This window comes from Macaca fascicularis, chromosome 1 (assembly GCF_037993035.2).
Source record: "Macaca fascicularis isolate 582-1 chromosome 1, T2T-MFA8v1.1".
Taxonomy (NCBI): Eukaryota; Metazoa; Chordata; class Mammalia; order Primates; family Cercopithecidae; genus Macaca; species Macaca fascicularis.
The window spans coordinates 16,131,811-16,157,266 of NC_088375.1; the positions used below are offsets into that span (position 1 = coordinate 16,131,811).

Consider the following 25,456-nt stretch of genomic DNA (forward strand, 5'->3'; position numbering starts at 1 on the left):
TCACTCTCCTGAGATGACAGTCACTCCCTGCTTTTCTGGAAGGGAAACTAGGCATAGAAAGATTCAAAATTGCTCCCGAGTAAACTAAGGCAAAGCAGTGCTCTTGTGCAAACCATTTGGTCGGCTGAATATCAGATGCTATCAACACTTCTAAAGGTTGTGTATTCCTCCCACACAATGCCTCCTGTCTGAAACCATCAGATTTATTTTTATATTTATTAAGCAGTAAGGAAACGAACAGTAAGAGCTGGCAGAGATAACCTAAAATGGTTTTCTTTTGGAATAATATTTTTTAAAAAATCAAATTAACTGTTATCACTTTAAGTTGCATGAGACTGAAGCTACACCTGGAGAGGAATTTAATTTTCATGACATGCAAAACTGATTAGGCAGTGAACTCTTTCCTCCCCCTTCCCCTGAACACATTTATAAACTTCAACAGGGGCGAATTCCATCTAATACTCTGAAAACCATTTCTCATCTCATAATTTACCCAAATCATGTGCATGACTGCAAGAGGAAATAAACGAGAAATCTTTAAGCATAAATAAGCCACAATGGATTGTTCATCTTGTACAGACAATCCAGCATTAAGGCTAATTTGATCTTTTAAACATTTTATGGAAAACAGCTGTTGAGTTTTCTCTAGAAAAGCCCACAAGGTTCTATAACCCCATAGGCATACAGCCTCGACAGGAGGGCTCCATTGGGCTCCTCTTGAACTGGGCACTCCTTCAAGGGAGGCAGGAACGCACGTGTCTTCACTTCCTGCTGCTCTGCACACACGTCACGATATCTGGCAGAAGGTGGTTTCTGTTTTCCTTGGTGACCTGTGGGAAGAAGCGAGAGAGCAGGCTTCAGAGCTCCTTTCCTCTTCTTCAGTCTTAAAGAAAAGCCTGGAAGGCTGGGAGAGGGTGAGGTATGTTTTGTCACCCAGGGAGGAGGCCCAGCTCCTCAGGAGCACTCAGAAACAGGACAGGTATCACTGAGTCCCAGCATCAGCTTCTGCCAAGTGACAGCTCGAAAAGTCAAAGTGGGTTTGGATCCCAGACAGATTTCAGCCAACCATGGGGAGAGCTGTGAAGTGAGCCCTATGAGGCATACTGGGACAGGTGATGGGCACGCAGGACCGGGCAGGATGCCTGAGCATGACCTGTCCTGAATGGAAGGAACTGAACTGTCGAAGTGAAGTGAGGAGGAGAGCCTGGGAGCCAGCGGGGCCCGGGAGAGCAGCCAGCAGAGCAGCAGCGAAGCACCCAGAATTCTGGGATGCTCAGTCATCTACTCGCCTCTCCACAAACTTCAAGTGCTCATTTGAAAGATGGAGAAGTGGGAAAGCCAGAGAAGTGAGGGTGCCTCCGTAGAGACTGTGACTCAGGCCTCCTGACCACAGTGTGTTCTCCATCACTTACACCATTACCAAAACAAACAAAAGCAACAGAGTTCGCCAGAGTTTTACCCGATGATCTGTTTATTTTTCTTTCACTACCACACCATCCCGAGTGCCCCAGGGTGAAGGAATGGCCATCTCTGCTCCCATCGTGGCGCCTTCCTGCTTGGCTCATATAATATCCATCCACTCCACACACGCTGATTGGGTGGAAGGGCAAGCAGCAGCCAGGCACGGAGATGCGAATAGAGAAGTACCACAGGTAAGGACCCTGACCTCATGGAGCTCGCAGACCAGGGCGGGACAGGCATGCACGAGGACAATGAAGGCGTCTCGGGGGGACAGGCAGGAACAGGGGCGTGTGTGGGGGTCAGGGGCAGGAAACTCTTCCAGGGCTGCTTATGCCCGGACGTAATTTCAACAGGTGAGCCACGGAGAAGGTTCCTGGTAAGAATGGGGAGTGCATCTGGAAGCCTTCTGAGGTTCAGGGTGGTTGTATCTGAAGAGGGGGGCTGGCATACAGTAGGTGCCAATACATGTCCGAGGAGGAGATGCAGAGCGGACCTCGTCAATTCTGCTTCCTGGTGTCTGCTCACCCTTCTTGGAAGAATGCTCTGATTGTCTTTCGGAGACTGCCCGGTCTAGGAAACTTGCCCCCAGCCAACGAGTGGGCAAGCCAGGCCCTGGCAACCTCTCGGAGATCTGCACCCCAAGAGGAGTGAGCTCACGCAGCCGGAAGCCGATCCCATTTCCACTGGTCCTGGCTGCGTCAATCCCGGGCAGCTCTGGCTCCACTTGAAATGAGGACAGTCAGCTTCTCCTTCGGCTTCACGGGACAGCTCCAAAGCCTGTAAGGCTTTTTGATGCTGTTTTCACTTAAATTAGCCGAAGTCCATTCCTGTTGTTTGCAACCAAGGAATCCACCTGAGGTAGAAAGGAGGCAACACAGAGGTGGGCACCACAGGGACCCTTTTCGTCCACTCTGAGTTCAGCAGTGATTGCAGTAGCTTCTGACCAGCCAGGCTCTGTGAGAGTGGACGGTGACACACAGTTGGAGAATTTGCTCTGGTCTTCCCTCACACAGTATGGTGACTACAGGGCAAATAACAAGGTCGTGTATATTTCAAGATAGCTACAAGAGAAGATTTTGAATGTCATCACCACAAAAAATGATAATATAAAGTGACAGATATGGAAATTACCCTGATTTGATTATTTTACAGTGTATGTATGCATTGAAATATCACACTGTACCCCATAAATATGTACAATTATATCAATTACAAATTAAAAATTAATTTGAAAATTAATGAGCAGAATACAAACACTCCAATATTAATATTTTGATACTCCCTTTGATTTCCCTAAGATTACTTCTGAAAATTATGCAGTAAGATGTTGATGTGAAATTCTCCACAGTATTCAGTTATGATATTCCCTGTATGAGGAAGACACACTCCCAAACGCAAGAACGAGGATCACAGCATCTGCCAGTCTCAGGAGTCTTTGCCTTATGTGAAATTCTAGTCTACTTTTTATTCAACAGCCAGAATTTTGGTTGTAGAAAGTCTTTCCTGAGAGGCTAATTAGAAGAGGGAACTGGGAGCTGGGAACAGGAAAAGGAAATAAAGAACACTGCAGAAAGAAAAAGGTAATCCCAACCATTCTTTTTTTCTGCACTGGAGCCTTAAGAGAAAGAAAGGAAGCTGAGTGAACCTGAACCCCTGCACCTGCCCAGTGGCTGTAGGAGGGCCCTTGGTAAGAAGTTATACTGGGCACAGTCAAGATAAGACTGTGAGCTCCATGGGGTCAGAAGCCACATCTCATTCATCCTGTGACCTCCAGATCCAATCCCTTGCTTATTAGGAATGTTGGGGGCCCTTCCCACAGTTTCAAGGAAATGCCTGTGGTTTTGTTTTGCTTTCTTGCACGTAGTTATATACTAAGAGGCATTTCTTCCCCTGCCTGTTTCATCCATGTTTTCAGGTTTGGGGTTGTCAAAGTCAGAACATAAGCAGGACCCAGTACCTCGTATTGTATCTGTGCCCAGCAGATCAGTCAAGTACTATCTCTCGCAGTACCTAGGCCAACCAGATGGGAAGCCAAACTTGTGATATCACCACCTCAACTTCTTCAACAACCAAGAAGCGGGAAGGGGAGACTGAGCAGGGCATACAGCCACTGATCATATCATACAAGTTAGAAGGCAATGAGGTAGCATGCAAACAGCCTGAAAGACCAGATAATATCCACTCACTGCTGCCAAGAACATGTGCACCCCATGGTCTAAACAAAAGGCTTAGTCATACTATGAAGCTGCCAGCTTGAAAAAGATCTAAAGTTGTTGATAAAATTGTCAATGTTATGACATTAACTAGAAGGCAGCAAAATCAATCAATGACACACTCATTGGGATACAATGGGATAAAGCTCAATGGGATACAATGGTAATAACCTCTTAGAGTTCTGAAAAACAAATTATCGAAGAACCCATAAGTCACCTGCTATGATTTGACTGTGTCCCCCAAATTTCATGTGTTGGAAACTTAACCCCCATGCAAATAGAGGTGGGGCCTTTAAAGGGTGATTAGGTCCTGGGGGCATTCCCCCATGAATGAGGCAATCCCTCATGAATGGATTAATGCCATTACAGTGGGAGGGAGGGAGTTATGGCAGGACTGGGTTACTGATAAAACGATGTCTGGTTCTCCCTCTCTTTTGTTCATTGCTAGAACTCCAGTGAATAGAACAGTACCTGACATACAGTGGGTGCTCAATATTTACCGATGAATAAAAATACTCCATCACCAATTTCTTCTACTGATGCTTTACTAGGTAATAGGAGGTGCCAAAGGTTGTATCAGTGAGATTTTATTTTCCTTCTTAGGTACTGTTCTTTCTTTTCTTTTTTTCAGCTATTTTTTTTTTAACACATGAGAGAATGTTATAGTTTTGCCTCAACTGTCAAACATAATTCTTGAAAACTCAACAGAGGAAGAAAAGCCCACTACACTCACTCACAGTTTTACTCTTCCCATTGTTCTTTCTTCCTTCCTGATGTTCCAGGTCTCCTTTTACCATTTCCTTTCTGATAAGAGAACTTCCTTTGGCCATTCTTTTAGAGCGGTTCTATTACAACAAATTCCCTTAGTTTTCCTTCATCTGTGAATGTCTTATAGAATTAAGAGTCGACAGTTGCATCAACACTTGGAAAATGTTGTACCACCTCCTTCTGGCCTTCGTGGTTTCTCCTGAGAAATCTGCTGTCACTCATATTGTTTTTACCCTATAGGTAAGGTACTGCTTTCCTTTCACTGCTTTCAAGACTTTAATTTTCAGAAGTTTGACTATGGTATGTCTTGGCATGAATTTGAGTTTATCCTCTTGGGGTTCACTGAAAATGTAGGTTTATGTCTTTTGCCAAATATGACAAAAATGCAGCCATTACTTCTTCAAACACTTTTTCAGCCCCACACTCCTCTCCTGGTGCTACAATGACGTGAATGTCACGCCTTTTGTTATAGTCCCACAGGTCCCAGAAACTGTTAATTTTGTTCATTTTTTTTTCTTTTAAGTCTGCTCTTTGTCAGGTAGTTTCTATTGTTCTACCTTCAAGTTCACTGATTCTTTCTTCTGCCATCTCTATTCTGCTGATGAGCCCAATCAGTGACTTTTTTATTTGGCTATTGTATTTTATAGTTCTAAAATTTTCACTTGATTCTTCTATCTTCTAGGTTTTTGCTGAAACTTTCCAGTTCTTTGCTGAGACTATTTTACATTTGTTTCATGTGTATCTGTATGTATCTGTAATTTTATGAAGCATTTTTTATGATGGCTGTTTTCAAATCCTTGCCCTATAATTCCACTATCTGAGTCATCTTGCTGTTGAGATCTACTGATGCCCTTTTCTCACTCAGGTTTAGGTATTCCTGATCCTTGGCATGACAAATGATTTTCAGTTGTGTCTGTTGTGTTGTTTCTTAGGTCCTTAGGTTGCTAGTCAGTCAGACTTTTTCTCCTCACCTTTCAGGTCTTCTTATGCTTGTATTATAAATAACATCCAAGGTTTCTGGCTGCAATTAGCAGGAAAAATAAACACAAGTGTGTCTACTCCATCTTGTCTAACACTGGAAGAGTTTTCAGGTGTTTTTGGAAAGTACTCTGTTCACCCAACGTTATGAAGAATAAGTCTAGATAATATTACTAATTCGCATAGAATATTTCCCCCATATCATGAGCTCAGTCTTATCTTCCCACTACGCACGTTCTTTGGAAACTACTCTGTTCACCCAACATTATGAAGAATAAGTCTAGATAATATTACTAATTTGTGTGGTATATTTCCCCCTGAGCTCAGTCTCATCTTCACACTACGCATGTTCAGCTGGTAGCAAGGGGAGGCTGCCTCTGACCCCTTTTCATAGCTCATTTTCTTACCTGGAATGTTCTCCCTTCTTTTTCCCATTTCCTCCTTCAAGAGCTCACTCAAGAACCCCTTCCTTTGGACACCTCTCCCCACTACCACTGCTCACACAGATCTCTCCCTTCCCTGCCCCTGGATTTTGATTGCCCCATGGTCTGTTTCTCTTGAGGGCAGAGATCATGCCTCACATGTGCCTAAACCATGGACTAAGTACTGAATGTGAAGGCCACTCTCAAAAATGGATTCGGATACTTTATCGCATGTATGTGAGCAATGGAAAGAACCCAAAAATATATCTAATCCAACTCCTAAGTTTGCAGATAAAGAAAATGAGGTTCTTGGCCAGGCACAGTGACTCATTCCTGTAATCCCAATACTTTGGGAGGCTGAGGCAGGTGGATTGTTTCAGCTCATGAATTTGAGATCACCCTGGGCCACATGGTGAAACCTCATCTCTACAAAAAATGCAAAAATGAGCCAGGTGTGGTGGCACATGCCTGTAGTCCCAGCTTTTTGGGAAGGTGAGGTGGAGGATGGCTTCAGCCTAAGAGGCAGAGGATGCTGCGAGCCAAGAGCATGCAGCGAGCCAAGAGCATGCCACTGCACTCCAGCACGGGCGACAGAGACTAACCTTGTCTCAGAAAAAAAGAAAATGAGGTTCTTGATTTATAAAACTGGAAAAGGCCAGGCACAGTAGCTCACACCTGTAATCCAGCACAGATTACTCTGGGCAACAGAGCAAGACTCTGTCCCTCTCCCTTAAAAAAATAAGCTATAAAAAAAAATATTAAAACTGGAACAGAAGGACCACACAAACCCCAAAGCAACAAAAAAATAACAGGGTATGTCAGCCCCTATCTCTTACTTAATTAACTCAAAGCTAATTGTTTTATTTACAGATCATTAGAAGCAATGTTTATCTTGCCTGGAGAATAATTTTGAGTCTCAGAGAGAGGAAGAAATGTGGTATGATCCTAAGACACAAAGTTTATTTCTGGGCATCACATTCAGCTCCCTTCAATCCCTCCTTAGGACTGTTAGGTGAGATTAGTTTGTAGAGCTAGCCAATCCCTGGAGTCTAACATTAGCAATTTCCTGGTCTTCCAGCCTAGAAGCTATCTGACCTGAAAACTAATTTTCTTTCATGATCTTTCATTGCCTCGATTTCCACGGAAACTCTATAATCACAACCAAAAATGTAAAGTAAGAGAAGACGACATGAAACTCTGAAGAACCCCACACTTTTCAGGGCTCTCAAATGCCACCTCCTTGAAGAGACTTTCCCTGATCACCCTTGCTACTCCTGCCCCCAACTACCACATTGCCTGGTTTCTTTATTTTTGCCTTTATCAGTATCTGAAATTGCTTAACTTGTCTGTTCACATTTTTGGTATCCAGCTCCTCCACTCAAATGTAAGCTCCATGAGAGGAGGGACCTGGTCAGTCTCGTTCACCACAGTATCCCAAGACTTAGAATGACACCTAGCACATAGTAGGTGCTCAATCGCTATTGACCAAATGAATGAATAAATAAATAAATGAAGAAGTGCACATATTTTTCCAAGTCTGGCTGGTCTAACCTTAATGGCTGTTTACCGCCACACTCCAGGATTCTTTGGTGTCAACATGTGGATACCGCCACTTGGGCCAGTGGGCCAAGGTGACATTTTACTCAGTGATGAAAATGATCATGATGGAAGGTGCTCCCAGGTACTCACTCTCCACTCCCCCTGATAGGAGTGGCCCTGCCTGCCTGACTTGTTCACTTGGCACTTGCAGGGCCAGGGAGCTTTTCAACTGGGGGTGGGGAGTGAGGCGTGTGAGCAGAGCTCAGCCAAGAGCACAGTTATCATTGACTCAAAGAAACTAAGGGCAGGGGTGGGGGAGAGGCAGTATCTGACTGAGAGGAAAACAGAGAGACAACAGGGAAGGAAAGGCAAGAATTTCAATAAAGTGCCAGCAATGCCATGAGTCCCTTACGACTGGCCCAGACACTGCCACTGGTTAACAAGCCCTAGCCCCTCATCTCTCACATGTGGTCTATAGCAGTGCTTCTCAAAGTGCAGGAGACCTAAAAACCACGGGAGAACTTGCCAAGAGAGATCATAGGGCCATCCCCCGGAGTGTGACTCCTTGGACCAGGGTAAGGCCCACTCCCTGGTGATGCCTGTGCTGCCATTCTGCAAGCCTCACATTGAGTAGCAGACCCTACAACTGCACTGGCGAACGCAGCAGCCACACGAGGCCACAGAGCACCTTACATGTGGTCAGAGTGACTGAGAAACCGAAAGTTTAATTCAATTTAAATTTGATTATTAAATGATTAAATAAATAATTCAATTTAAATGTGATTAAATTTAAAGAGCCAGATGTGGCTAGTCGCTACTGTTCTAGGCAATGTAGAGAGTACATTTCCCTCACTACGGGAAGTTCAACTGGACGGTGCTGCTCTTCAGCACCTGGAAGCTGTGCCTCCAAACGCATCCACAGCCTCTTCTCCCCACAAGCAGAAGTGGGTCAGCTTTAAAAGGGAAACCTTTAAAACAAAAAAATTTGCCTCTGTATCCCAACCTGGCCTTTTAATCTGAGAAGAAATACGCTTAGAACAAGTACCTTAGCTCAGGCAGTTCTGATGCCAGAGAGGTCCTAGTGTCTGGTGGGGGAGATGAAAGAAAAAAGCACAGAATAACTGCGACCGTCAGGAGGCTCTCCCATAAGCGAGTCTGGTTTTTTATCAAGTAGAGGTATAATTTAAGTTCTATACATTTCTAGAAAATTAGACTCACCTATATTTCTGCATGGAAGGGTAAAAATGGTAACTCAAAACCAAAGATATATTTTAGAGCCATCTGCTATTTTAGATCATCTGCTCCATTTCCACAGGTTATGGAGGACTGGCTGTACTCACATTAAACACCTTCACGTCCTTTCTGTTTCGGATTTCTTCTACAAGAGCCAGTGGCTTTCCTTTAGGAACTGGGATTGTGCCAAGGATTATAGTCCCTGGGGTAGACAGCGTCTGACGCACAGCTTGAATGAAAGGCTGACTGAAGAGCTCCATCTTCCCAATCTCGTCGATGACACACACTCTTTGCCCTGGACCACTGCTGCAGTCAGCCTGAGAATGACAAAAGACTTTCACTGGGACACCAGAGTCACATTAACCAAAGGGCCCAAGGGTCCCACTCCCCAGTCACTCACCAACGAGGTAAAAAAGACAGAAACCTTTTTACTGGATTTCAAAAAGTGACATAGCATCCCACAGATCACCCTGGTACTGTGAGGGAGGAGACTGCACAAGGGGGAGTCCCAGGAGCTGGGAATCATTAGGACTCTTGGCGGCTGGCAGCCACGCCTGCTACTAGTGGGATGTTCAAGGAAGTAATGGACGTAAATTGGAATAAAGTCATGAGAAAAAGAATCTGAGATCTAAAGGATGCAATTGTACTTACCTTTTTTTCCCCTTTAGCCAAGACTCATTTCCTTTTAATTTTCACTTGTTTCCAACAATGCTTATGGACCAGATCATGAAATACACAAGCATCTGCCCAGAGCAGTTATCAGCCCCCCAGCATGTAGGGAATCTCATATGGCTCACAATGGAAAAAAGAGGCCATTATTATCACGAAAGGCTCCCATGCTTGCTGTCTCATTTCTTTTAAATCGAGGTATTTGGGTGCCACCTATTTTCTGGTTGTACATAAAGTTTGGTCTCTGTCTTGGATCCCCTCTCCCGAATCACTCACTCTGGGGGAAGAGACGTGTTATGCTGTGAGGATACTCAGGCAGCTGACGGTGAGGTCCATGTGGTGAGGCACTGAGGCCTCAGACCAACAGCCAAGAGGAAATAAACCTACCAGCAACCACATGAGCAAGTTTAGAGGCAGGGCCCTCCTAGTCAAGCCTCAGATGACCACAGCCCCAGCCAACAGCTTGCCTGTAACCTCAGAACCCCAGCTAAGCTGTACATGGATTCCTGATCCTCAGATACTGTGTACAATAATGCGCTTGTCATTTTAAGCTGCTAAATTTTGAAATAACTTGTTCCATAGCAACATATAACTAATACACATGTCCTCTATAGAAAGCCTTCCTAGAGAAAGCTGATAGGACTTTGGTTGATTCTTCCCTGGGAGGGACACAACAGGACATAATAAACATAATAAACACTTCAATGAATGGTGAATGACAAATACACCTTATATATGTTTGTATGCATGATTATTTTGAAAACTGTATGTAAAGCTGATTTACAAAGTACTCTTCACTACAGTTCTGATTCCTTAAACGATGACAGCAATACAGTCCCAGAGGGCACATATGAGTTAAGCTAGATTTTGTTCAAATTCCAAAAGCCTAACGAGCGTATGGTACAGTGTGGCTGGTGGTAGGGATCAGTGGCAACCAGGGACAGCCAGTGACAGACGGGGCTGCGGGCCCAGATCCTAAAAGCCTTCCATGGCACACACAGAGGTGGGAATCTTCTCCCACAGCCGAAAGAGTCTAAGCCAGGGAGGATCACAAGTTGTGCTAGAAAGACTGCTGGCTGTGGAGTCAGAAACACATGTTAGACTCCTTTTGGAATACACAATATAAGACAGTGGGTGTCTAAACCCCAGTTGTGATTGCACACAAGCAGTAGAGCAGTGTTTTTCAGACTTTTAAGTAAGCAGTAGTCTATTTTCCTACTGCATATTGTACGCTTATGAAATATTTTTCCACCCATTTTATTAGCTAAAAGACCAAGAAGGAGTCCACTGTAATCACCCAAGAGAGGTCTGAACAATCTCCACACTTCCGTGTTTCCGACACGCTTCATTTTTGCCTCTCTATTAAGTTTATCTGTACACATGCCTGGTCTCCCCACTTAGGGCAGGTACATGGTTGTCCTCATCTGCATCCTCCCTGAGGAACTCACCAATGTCCCAGAGCTGAGAAGTGGGGAGCGGAAGGGGCAATGTCAGCCTCCACTGGTGAGGTCGGGGGGAAGGTCAGAGCATCTATGAAGTAAGTCACTACTTATTCCAAGTTTTTCCTCCAAAAACGAAAGCCATATTTGTAAGAAATAAAACAGCGATCAACCACCCGTCTATGATAATAAAAACAGACAACTGTACAGGAAGGTTTCTGTCTTCCTGGGAGCATGCGACTCCAACTGACCTGACTGTTCTCAAGTACTGTGGACATTTTGTTGCCCCCAGAGATGATGAGTAATTGTGGACGTCATTCCTCTGGAGGCTATCATCTAAAAGCCAAAATAAAACTTATTCTGGCACCTCAAAATGACAGTTTTGGAAGGTGCCAAATCAGACAAGAAGTGATATGAAAGAATGTGTGTATACATGCACATGTATTTATTTAACTATATACATGAGGGTAGTAAAATGCACGTGGCCGTGTGTACATACACACGTACAGGTAGCAAGTGCATGGCTCTTCAACAACCAGCCTTCCTGCAATTCTCTAGAACATTCACTAGTGAAAGCTCACTGACATTTATTTAAGTTTCAGCACAAAAGTATTTGGACTCACATGCATACATGACTTTCTACCAACTGGACATTGTCATTTGAAAACCTTAGCCTACATAAAATCCTCAATCTCTCCAGAATTAGGGAGTTTTATAATCCAGGAACTTCAGGAATCTCAAAAATAAATCTGTGATTTTTAATTAAAAATGCAAGCTATTCATATTCAATTGAGAGAAAGATGTCAGATGCTGGGCTACTCTAAAGCACGTAGACACTCAGCTTGCTTTTCTAAACAGTACAAGATCATACACTCAAGGTCTTAAAAAAAGAACCACCATAGTGTTTAACATGGTTTTATTTCTATATAAATTCAAGCAACTTTAAAGGGAAACAAAGAAATAAGTAAGTAAACATTCACCCCCTTTCCATTGTTCTAAATTGACAGAGACGCAGACTTAGAACAATAGGGGCCCAGGTTCGAAGATGGTCAGGAACCCCTCCCCAACCCCCGGTGTGGGGAGAGTCCTCATGAGCTCCCAGAGAAACTCCACCTGCAGCTGCTGGAGTAAGGAGTGTGTAAAAACTGTGGGTGGCTCTCAGCCACGTGGTCATCATCACGATGTACACACCATCTGGGGTGTACACACCATCTGGGGAGCACCCTTTCCTCCCCTCACAGCCTCTCCTCAGAGGGCAACCCAGGCAGCATTGCTTCCTAGGACCACACCTCAGTCCTATGTAACACACTAGCCTTCCTGGCTGCACCCCTCACAGGCTTCCACTTCAGCTGATTATACATGTTCAGTCACGAAGCGCACTTTTAGTTCTCCTGTTCCGGGAGAGAAGCTATTTCCTTAGATAGAGTCCTAAAATTGACCAGCCAGGGATCAGAGAAGCTACGAATAATTTTATCACTTTGGTTACACTCAGCTAGTTTGCTTTCCAGAAAGATTAGAGCAACAAATATCTTCGTACCAGTTATATCAGAGACCTGAAAAGAGTGTGATTTTTTTGAGTCCTTTGTTTATTTTTATATATACTTTTAAAAATACAAAGAACATATAAATATAAAATAATTTCATTTAACCAAAATGCCAAACTGAGAGCAAGCTAATCAAAGTGGTCTTTGCCTTATTCTGAATTATTTGCATAATAGATATTTCTAGTGGTATTAATGTTAATTTTAGGAGGACTGTTTGGACTGTTTTATTTTAATATCAGACACACAGACTAGCTCCTGATCTCACCCATCTGGGATGGCAAGTACGGAAAGTCATGAAAGTGAATTAGAAGTGTCTGTCAGAAGGTAGGCAGCAAAACTGCAGCCCTTCCCCCAAACAGCAGCAAGTTGTGGGGAAGCAGAAAGGCAAATGGTGGTAACAGCAGCCATCTCTCAGTCAGCCCACAATTCCTCACCCACTGAAGTCATTAGCAAAAAGTACAGGGCTCCGATCATATTTTATGTGTGTTTATTCCAAGCCTTCAAGTTTCATAATCCCTTTGCTGTCTGGTGGCATATGGACTGTGAGTCTCCAGGGCACAGCCAGGACAAGCTGTCTAGACTGCCCAGTGGTGCCTGATAGCCTGGCCCTTCCCCAGTCAGGCATACTCTGGGCAGAAGCTGCTCCCCCGGACATGCCAGAGATCCTCACCCCGGCGCACAGACAGACTAGCTCTGAGGCTCTTCCTGGATGTCCTAAATGGCCTCTCGGGACTCAAACGGGCTTACCCACATGGTCACCTGACCAAAGTGTGCTTGAATAGTGCCCGTGAGGTTTTCCAAGCTATCTTCAGACTGAAATGACACCTACTGGCTGACAGTCAGTCCAGTGAGATGGAGAGCCCAGTACTCCTTGTCCTCCTCATGCTCTGAGCACTTGGTACTGGCCCCGACATTTGGGCTCCTGGGACTCCATGACAGATTATGACACCACTCTGGCCCCCAGCTCCCTGGCAAACACAAACCCAATTGTGATAGGAGGCTCCTCTCAAGGTACTGCCATCCATCACCTCAATTAACTCCTCAAGAAGACAATCACAGCTATTGCTCTGTTGAGCACCTCCTAGAAGCCAGGGACCAAGGCACTTTACAAGCATTACATTCATCCTCTCAGCAACTTCACATAGCAGGTAACAGCATCTGTTTCACAGATGAGGAAATGAAATGAGGCATTAAGGGATTTACTCAAAAATCACTGAGAGCACAGTGACAGAGCTGGCGTCAAACCAGAGATCACCTGACTTGAAAGCTCTCTTCCACGCCCTGTGTGCAATACGCTTCCACACTTTCATTCTGAAATAAAGAACAGCATCTAGGAAATTGACCTAACCCTGGAGAAACTGCTTTCCCCTCCAATAAGAAGGAATAGCACTCTGGTGTTCAGGGATCTACAGAGGCATATGCACAAAACCTCAATTTATTTGGAGTAATCATATTGCTCTAAATTACTCAAAAAGAACTCATATTTTGGGCCTGAGAATAACATCACCAAAATCATTTCATCAAGTATGGATAGCGAATGGCCCACAGCAGTAGGCAGATATGATAGAAAGTAAAAGGACTTCTCTCCTCTACCAGGAGCACATCCCCGTGCAGACGGTGGAAGAGCTATGACCAGGTATCCTGATATGTCCACCTTCCTGCCATTTCTTTATCACCTGACAGTGTTTACAAAAACCAAATTTAAAAACAAAAATTCACTTGCTTAGTAAAAATTTTCATCAATATGTAAGCTTTTGGTAAATGTTTGGTATCTCTGATACCTGATATCCTTTTCATTAGAAACTGCCTAGAGGAGAAAGAACTGATTGTTTTTGTTATAATAAAATGGTGATGGCTTTTCTAATGGGGAGGTAACCAGATACAAATAGAGAGAAGTACAGCTTAGAGTGGAAAAATGCTCAGCCATTATGGCTTTTTTTTAGTTCAGCTTCAATGTATAGTAATTTTATGTTTGTTAATTACTGCTCACCTTGCTGGAGAAAGTATTTCAAAAGAGAGTAGTTAAATTTGCTTGCCAATTAAGGCCTCAAGAGAAAATTATTTTTATCTTAAGATGATCTAATAAAGTTTAGATAAAATTAGAATTGGCTAGGGGCAATCTGATGAGGAGGATGTGCGTGGTCTCACACTATCTCCCCACTCACTGCTCATTAGAGTCAAAGAAAAAAATAGTAACTATACAGTGGAGAAATAGGACAATTCCTTGATCAGGTAATCAAAATTAATATCACTAAACATCACATGCCTCCAGATGAGCTACTCGAGAAGGACGCGTCACCACTTATGGAGTATTCCAGCTGAATCTGGTCACGAGGGAACATCAGAAAAACTCCAAAAGAGAAATGTTCTATTAAATTGGAACTACATTCTTTTTTTTTTTTTTTTTTTTTTTTTTTGAGACGGAGTCATGCTCTGTCGCCCAGGCTGGAGTGCAGTGGCCGGATCTCAGCTCATTGCAAGCTCCGCCTCCCGGGTTCACGCCATTCTCCTGCCTCAGCCTCCCAAGTAGCTGGGACTACAGGCGCCCGCCACTTCGCCCGGCTAGTTTTTTGTATTTTTTAGTAGAGACGGGGTTTCACCGTGTTAGCCAGGATGGTCTCGATCTCCTGACCTCGTGATCCGCCCGTCTCGGCCTCCCAAAGTGCTGGGATTACAGGCTTGAGCCACCGCGCCCGGCCTGGAACTACATTCTTTACAAATGTCAGCGTCCTAGAAGACAAAGAATGACTGTGGAAAGGTTCCAGATTAACAGAGGTTATGGAGATGTGACAACTAAGTGTAACATCTGACAATAGACTGGACGTTGAACTGGAGGAAAAGAAATATTACAAAGAATATTAAGTCAACTGATGAAAATAAAACACTAATGACAGATTAAAGTATTTTTTCAATGTAAGATTTACAGAGGTTGGTAACTGTATTGATTATGTAAAAGCATATCCTTATTTTTAGGAAAAATATACTGAACATTTAGGAGTAAAGTACCTTGATGATTGCAACATATTCTCAAATAGTCGCCCCCTTCCAGCTTATGTATTTATACACACACACACACACACACACACACACACACAGAGAGAGAGAGAGAGAGAGAGAGAATAAGCAAACAAGGCAAATGATAAACATAGGTGACTCTGGATAATGAGAGTATACAGGTGTTCTTGCACTATTCTTACTCTTACAACTTTCTCTAAGAGTAAAATTTTATCCAAATGAACTTAAAAAAATTATCAGTACAAAAAAAGAAAACACACATATATGTACTTTCTCAGTACCAGATTCAAGAAAACAACCAACTCATCCCGTATGAACTTCCTCCTAATGGAGTGTGGTTTTACACTGATATGCATGGGAGGCGAGAGAGAAGGAAGTGCTGGAAATGGGACAAAGTGAGTGAGGAAAAGGGAAAACGGCAACAGTTGACACAAACTCAACCCCAGTCCAGCTTAAGGGACATGCGACTTAAGAAGCATGCAACTTTTCTGTATTTCTTGAGAGTAGGCTGCAAGAAGAAAGAGATGAAGGTGTCATAACCCAGGGCAAAAGCCTGCTTAGCGTCTAAATCCACAGAATCTCACCAACAATCAGAAATAATAAAGTCTCAGTCTCTGCTCAATAGAAATTATGAAGATTTGCCATGACGTATCTTGCAAAATGAACTGCAGAATCAACCTCATACTGAATTTTCACTTCATTTTCCTAAGCTGATTCACTGTAGGAATGTCCTTACTGACAATTTAAAAACTGATTTTCTGTTTGCATCAGAGAGCTTTTAATTTCCCTGGCTGATCCTGCATTATGGACTTGTAATACATGAGGTAGAGAAACAGAAGCTGAGGGAGAACAAAGAATCAAATGCCACATTTGCTAACGGCAATGACGGAAATTCTAGCAATGCTGAGGCGCTTGTCAATCTTTCAAGAATAGATCCTGACTAGAACTTGGTTTTTCTGCATTCTTTCTAAAGCCAAGTGGCCTGAAACACTATGGAACACTTCCAGGTCAAGAGTCTAAAAAAACAAAAACAAACACAAAATACTTTTCCCTAGACAGGAGTCCTCTCACCTTCAAAGGAAGTTTCTAAGATTTTCCAAAGCAGAGTCTATTTCAGAATCAAAAGTAGATCCTGCTCTCAAAAACAATATACTTTAAAGCCTTATTTTAATCAAAACAGGAAAATACAAGGCTCAAACTATGTTGATTTTCCCTGGATGTTCTGATTTTAGCTTACTCTTCCTTTCACAGATCTTTGTAAAATATGACACTGTTCGCCTGGAAAACAGGGCTCTGAGTAGATGTCCTTTGCTCTTTAAAACATTATAATCTATTGTCTCCATTTTGTGTGAGTAGGAGAGATGTTGGAAATCAATAAAATGGTACATCTTACATTGCATCAAATTTTAATAAAGCATTCAGGGTAGCTGTCAAAAAGGCCATTATGAAAAAGGCCAGCATTATCTTATCAGCCTTTATCATTAGAAAACAGAAAAAAACAATCCTAATTCCAGTCGCACCAGAAAATAGGAAGGCCCTATGAATAACCTCACCAATAAAAATTTTAAAGAAAGAAATGGAGAAAGAGAAACATATTTTTGGCTGTGGAGAATTAAGATTATCTGAAAAATTAAGATACCCGTTATGTCAAAATAGCTATAGTTCCGATCACTCCATATGACACTTTTTTTTTGATGGATAATAAAGTCTTGATTCTATAGTTCGCTCCAGCTCTACCACTTATGCAATCAGTGTGTCCCTGGGCAAGTAACTTTCCATTCTATGCCTCAGTTTCCTCATCTGTAAAATAGGAATATAATGATAGTGTTCTGAGGATTAAATGAGTTCACGCCTGGCACGTAGTTTGCACTCAATAATAGCTTACTACTACTAGTGCCACCATTATTACAGTTTCTGAACAAGGCCATTTTTTGAAGAAGAAAAATAAAAACGATTACCATGGTAATTAAAATACTATGGTACTGATGCAAGGATCAAACAGATCAATGGAAGAGAACAGATAACTCTGAAACACTACACATAAACACGCACACATAAATAGCTTTAATATAATTAAGCATAAAAACTAATTAGAAACGGGTTATTTAACAGTTTTAGTAAACTGGCTAAATATCTGGAAGAAAATCAGTTGAGAATCTCATAGCATATTACACTCAAGATAAATCCAAATGGATTGAAAACATAAATGTTTAAAAAAAGCATGCAGAAAAAGAAATATATAGGTAAAATTTTATATAAATTTGGAATAGGGATAGACTTTTCTCTATGTTGAAGGGAAAACAATCACCAAAGTGAAGTGCTAACCTGAGAAAAATAGAATCAATAATATAAAAAGGCTACCTGCTTTATAAAAGATCTATTTAAGCCCAAAGAAAATAAATGGGAAGAGCAATGGATGAACAATTTAAATTAAGGAAAACTTAATGAACAACTGAAAAACATTTAACCCCATTAGTAATTGAAAAATGCAAATCAAAACAAAGAGGTGTGTTGAAAATAAGCAGAGTGCTCAGGACTGGCAAAGTGCAGCAAGACAAGCACACTCACACCCTGACAGTGGGACACAAAGTCAACGCCGCACCATCAAGACCTTGAAGGTTCACACCCCACCAGCTCAGACTTCACCTTTTAGACCCTCCCCAGGGAAACAATCATGGTTAGAGAAAAGGACTCACGTATAAAGGGTGCTTTGTTGCAAGTTTACTTACAATGGTGATACAGAGCCTGAATGCCCAACACTGAGGGAGTAATTGTTAAATCAAAGATGAAAACTCATATCATGAAATAGGATGAAACCACTAAAATCTCCCAGCTTTGAAGATTAGCGTGTTGTGAGACCATTCCCATGGCCCTCAATCACATTAAGGGAAACACACCAAGCCTATGAAACTATATATAACATTTTCCCTGATGTTGAATGACTGAATAAATAAACCAGGTATACAAAAGGGGCAGAAACAAAATAAGCTAATATTGGCTAACTTAGTGATAAGATTATGAGTTATTCACATTGTATTTTTATTTTTATTTTACATTTTTTATAATTTTTTTTAACCGTGAATATCTAGAACTTGAAAACTCAGGAAAATAACAAATGGTGACAAATAAGGAAAGAATTAACTCATGGAATGAAAAAAAAATTAACAGTCAACCCTACTAAAGGCTTTCCAAAAACCAAAAACCAGTCTAGAACGCTTTCCACACACACTCTATTTTTCTTTATGTCTCACGAGCGACCATGATGCTCAGGCTCCATTCCTGTCTAAAGAAACGTAACCAGGCTGGGCGCAGTGGCTCACACCTGCAATCCCAGCACTTTGGGAGGCCAAGGCCGGTGAATCACGAGGGCAGGAGTTCGAGACCAGCCTGGCGAAGATGGTGAAACCCTGTCTCTACTAAAAATACAAAAATTAGCTGGGCACAGTGGCAGATGCCTGTAATCCCAGCTACTCGGGAGGCTGAGGCACAAGAATCGCTTGAACCCGGGATGTGGAGGTCGCAGTGAGCTGAGATGGCGCCACTGCACCCTAGCCTGGGCAACAGAGCAAGACTGTCTCAAAAAAAAAAAAAAAAAAGACAAGAAAAGAAAAGAAAAAGAAAAAAGAAACACAACCAGAGCAGCTTTGCAAGGTGGACCTGGGTTGTGCCTAGGCCTCCCGAGCCTATCCCTCACCTGGAGCTGCTCTTCAGCTCCCGGTTTTTTTTGTGTGTTTTTTTTTTGAGGTGGAGTCTTATTCTGTCACCCAGGCTGGAATGCAATGGCGCCATCTTAGCTCACTGCAACCTCTGCCTCCGGGGTTCAAGAGATTCTCCTGCCTCAGCCTCCTGAGTAGCTGGGACTACAGGCGTGTACCACCATACCCAGCTGATTTTTGTTTTTGTTTTTGTTTTTAGTAGATACTGGGTTTCACCATATTGGCCAGGCTGGTCTCAAACTCCTGGCCTGAAGTGATCTGCTCGCCTCAGACTCCCAAAGAGCTGGGATTACAGGCATGAGCCGCTGCAACCAGTCCTAGCCACATCCTTACTTCCCCATCTGCAAACAGGCATAGCCCTGCTTGATCTAATTAGAGAAGTACTGTTTTCTTATTTTTTGTAGTATTAAAACACACACACACACACACACACACACACCCCTCAAACTATCTTTCACTCATACATAGTGATACTTCTTACACACAATGGATATCTTATTGGAATTTGTGTTTTCATAGATCCCAGCACTATGAACACTGTGTCCCTTTATAAAGGGTTTCTAACATTTCCAGTTTACTTGGTTGTTTTCATTGCCAGTGTCAAAAATGGTCAGTTTATACTCCCCAGTTTTGTTGCCTAATTATTTTAACTGATATTCTTTTCATTTTTTTCTTTAGTATAAAGACAAAACACTAATTCCTATTCCTTTCTTCATTCCCATAAAATATATAAGATGGGAGAAAAATTTCTGCTCCAGAAAAGAAATCCATGACCCTGACTGGGTAAGAATCCTGTATTAGTCCATTTTCACACTGCTATAACTACCTGAGACTGGATAATTTATAAACAAAAGAGGTGTAATTGACTCACAGTTCCGCATGGTTGGGGAGGCCTCAGGAAACTTACAATCATGGTGGAAGGCGGAGGAAAGCAAGGATATTCTTCACATGGCAGCAGGAGAGAGAGGGAGTGCGGGGGAAACCACCACTTTTAAAACCACTGGATCTCATGAGAACTCCCTCACTATCAGGAGAACAGCACAGGGGAAATCCCCACCATGATCTAATCACCTCCTACCAGGTCCCTCCTTTCACATATGGGAATTACAATTCAAGATGAGATTTGGGTGGGGATACAGAGCAAAACCATATCAAATCCCCTGCCAGGAACTTTTTCTACATGGAATGTACACGTCTGCATTTGGCAATCAGAATATTAAAAGTTGGGAGAAGTCTGTATTTCTTTATTTTTTAATTAAAAAACAGATTCATGCTCTGATCTGGTCAGCATATGATCTCTTATATAATCTTGCAGCTAGACACTAAACACCTGTGCAAACGCTTCTCCCAGGATTTGGTCTACTCTGCCTGAGCAGGGTAAGTAAAAAATTCTTTGTATTGACCCAGTCAGCTCCTAAAAGCAGAATGTTCACTTGGAATTTCATTTGAAGTATTTCACTTGCCTTTTGAACATTTAAGTAGAGAGGAATGTATGTGACGGGAAAACAACTAAAAAGAAAAGTATCATGTTCTCTGCTCCCGCACAACACAGCAGCCACAAGAGTCACCAGCACAGGAACTGAGGGAAAGTTCCAAGAGGAAGGAATTAGGGAAGAAGGAGGTGGGAGGAGGAAACAGGGTATAGGAAGAAAAGGAGAACTTGGTGGATTCCAAGAAACACAACCCCCTGCTGAAACAGACCATAAGATACCACCAGCCCTCTGAGATTACAGGATATCCTCAGAGGCTATAGCTAAAATCTTCAGCAGCCTTTGGGCAATCACCATTACATATTTCAGCCAAGCTCTGAATGTCAAGGAGCAGAGAGGCAAAGAACTGGGAAGATAGTGTGCTCACCAAAAAATATGGCAAGTGCCAAGGGCCTCAGGCTGGCATGTGTGGGAAGTCTGAGTGAACCCGTGTGGCTGAAGAATGGCAAGATGAGGTCAGAAGTTAGTAAGGCCAGATACCACAGGGCTACAGGGTCTTCTAGGCCATTGAAAGGACCTTGGACTTTATTCTTGGTGCCACAGAAACCTCTGGATGGTTTATAATTGGTTTTTGAGACAGGTCTGTATCATTTAATTTTCACAAATCAAAGTATTAAGTCTATAATAGATTAAATGACACTCACATTCCTTAACATGGTCCACAGAGCCCTGCATCTCATGGCCCCCACCTCACCAAACTTACCTTCTTCACCTGCTCCTGCTCCAGGGCTCTGAGGTCTTAATGCATCTGTTCCTGCCATTCAGAATATTCTCCCTAGAGCTCCCCACCCTGACACATATGAATACCCCGACACTAACTCTCTCTCCAGTGCCCTCTCACCTGTTCCTTTCTGTTTAAATGTCATCTTCTCAGAACTCTTTTCTGGTTCCTTGGTCTAAAGTCAGTTCTTCCTGTCCCTCCCCACAGCACCCTGTTCTTTCCTTCACAGCATTAATGACAATGACAAGTATAAATTTACTGAGTGTCTGCCTTTTACACTAGACAGTTTTGAGAGAGTAGAAAACATGTCTGTTTTGTTCATGACTGTATATGGAGTACTTGATAAATATCTGATAAATAGATACATAAAACAATACATAATAAAACAAAAGTTGGTTATTTGAAAATATCATCTAAATTGACAAACTTTTAGACTGACCAAGAAAAAAATAGAAGATTTAAATAACTAAAATAAAGAATGAAAGAAGTGACAATACCACCAATCTTACAAAGTAAAAAGCATGGGTGAATCTATGAACAACTGTATGTCAACAACTTAGATACTTCAGATGAAATGGACAAATTACTAAAAGGTACAAATTACCACAACTGATTCAACAAAAAATACAAAATCAACAGACCTATAAGAAGAGATTGAATTGGTAATTTAAAAGCTTCTCACCAAGAAAAACCTAGCCCACATGGCTTCTCTAGTGAATTCTATCAATCATTCAAAGAAAAATCAATACCAATCATCCACAAACTCTTCCAAAAATTAGAAGAGAAGGAAACACTTCCTAACTCCATGAGACTAGTACAAACCTGATACCAAAACTAACCAACAATATCCCAAGAAAAGAAAGCTACAGACCACAACTTTTGTGAATAAAGATGCAGAAATCCTCAACAAAATATGCCTGAGTAAACTCTATACAAATAAGACACAGTTAACATCATACATAATGGTGAAAGACTAAATACTTTCTAAGATTAGGAGTAAGACAAGGATGTCTACTCTCACCACTTTTATTCAGTGTTGGACTGGAGGTTCTAGCCAGGGTAATTAGGCAAGCGAATGAAATAAAAGGCATTCCAAGTAGAAAGAAAGAAGCCGTAAGATGTCAATAGTGTTTTTCTTTTTTGAAAAAGGTAATATAATAATATAATGTGTTAACTGCTTACAGTACTTGGCAGGCATTCAATAACAACTGGCTATTATGTTCATATAATGACATTTTCTCTTCCTAAATGTTTGTTGTGCTATGAAACCAGGTTAAGATATGACTGTGAGAAGACAGAGGAAAGACCTGTCTTTGGGAATTGGTACCTGGGCATTAAGAGCCTTTCCAAAATAAAATATTTATATGTACTGCACTTATAGGAATTTACTTGTAGCTCAGAGTGATAGCAAATTATGTTGTTTATCCTTATTAAGACTCAATCACCTGATGACTTTGCAACTGTAAAATGCAAAACCGGGACCTTTAAGAGCAAAAGGCATTCTGTTTCCATGGCCAGCAACTCCCACAATGCACTAGGAGCAGATGGGTTCAAAAAGCAGAAACCACATACTCACATTCCTCAAGACGGGGAGTGCCAACTGCTCAAAAGAAGTCATATCAACCACATACTGCCCAACTCGGCATTCACGTTTTCCAGGTGGAGGCTCTAACCTGAAGGAAAAGACATTGTGTTCTTTGTCGAAAAACTCCTGTATTGATTTCTGGTTTTTAGCTGCTCCACTGAGCCTCTGGCATTCCACATACGCTAAATCATCCTTAAAAATGAAAAACACAAAATGCGGTGGTCTGCTGCCGAGACCAGCTTGGTCGGGGAGACCCTAACCCAGCGGTGCTAGAGGAATTAAACACACACAGAAATATAGAGGTGGGGAGTGGGAAATCAGGGGTCTCACAGCCTTCAGAGCTGAGAGCCTCAAACAGAGATTTACCCACATATTTATTAACAGCAAGTCAGTGATAAGCATTGTTTCTATAGATTATAGATTAACTAAAAGTATTCCTTGTGGGAAATAAAGGGATGGGCTGAAATAAAGGGATGGGCTCTAGCTAGTTATCTGCAGCAGGAGCATGTCCTTAAGACACAGATCGCTCATGCTATTGTTTGGGGTTTAAGAACGCCTTTAAGGGGTTTTCCACTCTGGATGGGTCAGGTGTTCCTTGCCCTCATTCTGGTAAACCCACAACCTTCCAGCGTGGGCGTCATGGCCATCATGAACATATCACAGTGCTGCAGAGATTTTGTTTATGGCCAGTTTTGGGGCCAGGTTATGGCCATATTTGGGGGGGCCTGTTCCCAACAGTCTGCAAAGCTGATCAGGTTTTCTCTGCTTTGAACAGAGCTACCCTAAGTGTCCACACCTCCAACAATGGGCCTTGCAGTTACGGCAGGGCTATCTCTTAAGGTCCAAGCAGCTACTACATCAACAGTCTTTGAAAAGTGGCACCAGAAACAGGACTAAGAATTATAAAGTGAGAGGAGTTTATGACTTGGTGAATAAGTTTTAAGTAAAATATCACTTTCTTATACTTTTTTCATGTGATGGCTTCATTCTGTTTTCTGTCTCTGAGAAATCCCTAAAGGCCCAAGATTCTTGAGGATAGATGAGATCACTGGGCTCAACCCTGTGCCCAGGGAGAAACTCAGTCTAAAGGGAAAGCAGATAGGCATCCAAGGACCCAACAGAGTATCTGCTTTCGGTGAATTTAGCTCTTGTTGAAAAGCTCCCAAAGCACAGATGGAAAAGGGAGGTTAGATAATAAAACACCACAGAAATGAAAAATCAGTACCCAACTCTCGATAAAGGCCCCCGGGTTCCGGACAGCGTGACGACATCGAATCCTATTCTTCTCCCTCCCTGTCTGACTTCTTCTGTATAAAATCCATCGACAGGCACACCAGAGGATTTTAAAACCTCACTGGCTTTCTGGATCAATGTTGTTTTTCCAACCCCTAAAATAAAAAAAAAAAAAGAAAAAAAGCCCATTAGGAAACATTCCCTTACTAGAGCACACACAGCCCTTGCGGACTCTGAGACAGCAATTACGGTGGGTAGAGAAATGGGCTGTAAGTGGATTTATGAATATGAACTTCAATTTAATTTTGATTGCTCCAGGTGTTAAAAATGATTAATTTCAAGTAGAAACAAGCATAATAAAAACAAGGATGATATCTTGAGGTTTATTTTTAAATTGTGAAACACTGTTAATTTTGTCATACACAATCCCAGAATCAACTGAGTGGTTCCTGATGATATTCTCACGTGCCATTTGCATCCTGTGAAATGGTTTACAGTTTCCATTTTTCTGCCCGGGAAGTAACACTGCTCACACTTGAGTCAGGGGCTGGGAATTTAAGATTTCAGCTTTCAAGAGATTACAAATGGACCTACACTTAACAGTGGGAAAATCAATTTGTTCCTCCTTGGACTTACATTGCTGTAACTCCTGAAAATGTGTCTCTTAAATACCATTAGCATACCTGTTAATGGTCACTTTCAAACTTTTTCATAACAGCAAGCCTATCAGGTTGGAAACTCCTTCCAACATCATCTTCTCCAGGGTCTGTAAGCATTTCTTCACCTTTATCCCCCACACCTTCCCCAATTTGAACCTATGCACCTCCGCCCCCTTATCCTCCCCACCTTGATCCTTCCTTTCCATCCACCCTGGCCAGCTGACTACTCTGATGAACTCATGGGTTTATAAGCACCAACAGGTGCTACCGAATACAGTAATACTAATCACTGACATTATGGAGCCAGACACTGTTCTAGCACACTTCGGAAGCATTTTCTTGGTTAAGTCCTTGCAACCATGCTCGGAGGCAATTACCATGTTTATGCATATTTTACAGATGAAGAAACTGAGGCACACAGTGGTTAGGTATTTTACCCAAGGCTATACCCCTTATAAGGACCATACCTTTCAACATGGGCCTTTACCTGTTACCATGACTTTTTAAAATATGAGTCTTGTTCCCAATATGGATTTAAGTAAACGGCATCATGACTACCCTACAATGGAAAGAGAAAACTCCCAGCATGTCTGCAAGTGAGCTATTTTGAGATACTACAGAGTTGCAAATCATGCTATTTCTAAGACTACCCACTCTTCTAAGCCTCCTTGACATAAAATATGATCCATTATTCTTATTTAATGTATCTATCTTCACACTTCACATTAAAATAATGGCACCTGGCTTTCTGGAACATGAACAGCAACCCAA

At 42.2% G+C, this 25,456-nt stretch overlaps 1 protein-coding gene across 3 annotated transcripts in view; it reads right to left on the reverse strand.

The window, feature by feature from the left end:
- Nucleotides 1–202: 202 nt before the first annotated feature.
- The window catches only part of NTPCR (nucleoside-triphosphatase, cancer-related), a 28,946-nt gene continuing 3,692 nt past the window's right edge, over nucleotides 203–25,456 (reverse strand). For 2 of the 3 annotated variants that reach the window (XM_005539762.5, XM_065545427.2), the window contains exons 2-5: nucleotides 24,019–24,181; nucleotides 22,785–22,881; nucleotides 8,722–8,931; nucleotides 203–830 (exon numbers count right to left, since the gene is read on the reverse strand). In XM_005539762.5, coding sequence (XP_005539819.3) covers nucleotides 762–830; nucleotides 8,722–8,931; nucleotides 22,785–22,881; nucleotides 24,019–24,181 — 539 coding nt within the window. In that variant the 3' untranslated portion in view covers nucleotides 203–761. The remainder of the gene's footprint in view (nucleotides 831–8,721; nucleotides 8,932–22,784; nucleotides 22,882–24,018; nucleotides 24,182–25,456) is intronic. The other variant, XR_012414834.1, reaches the window with a different exon arrangement.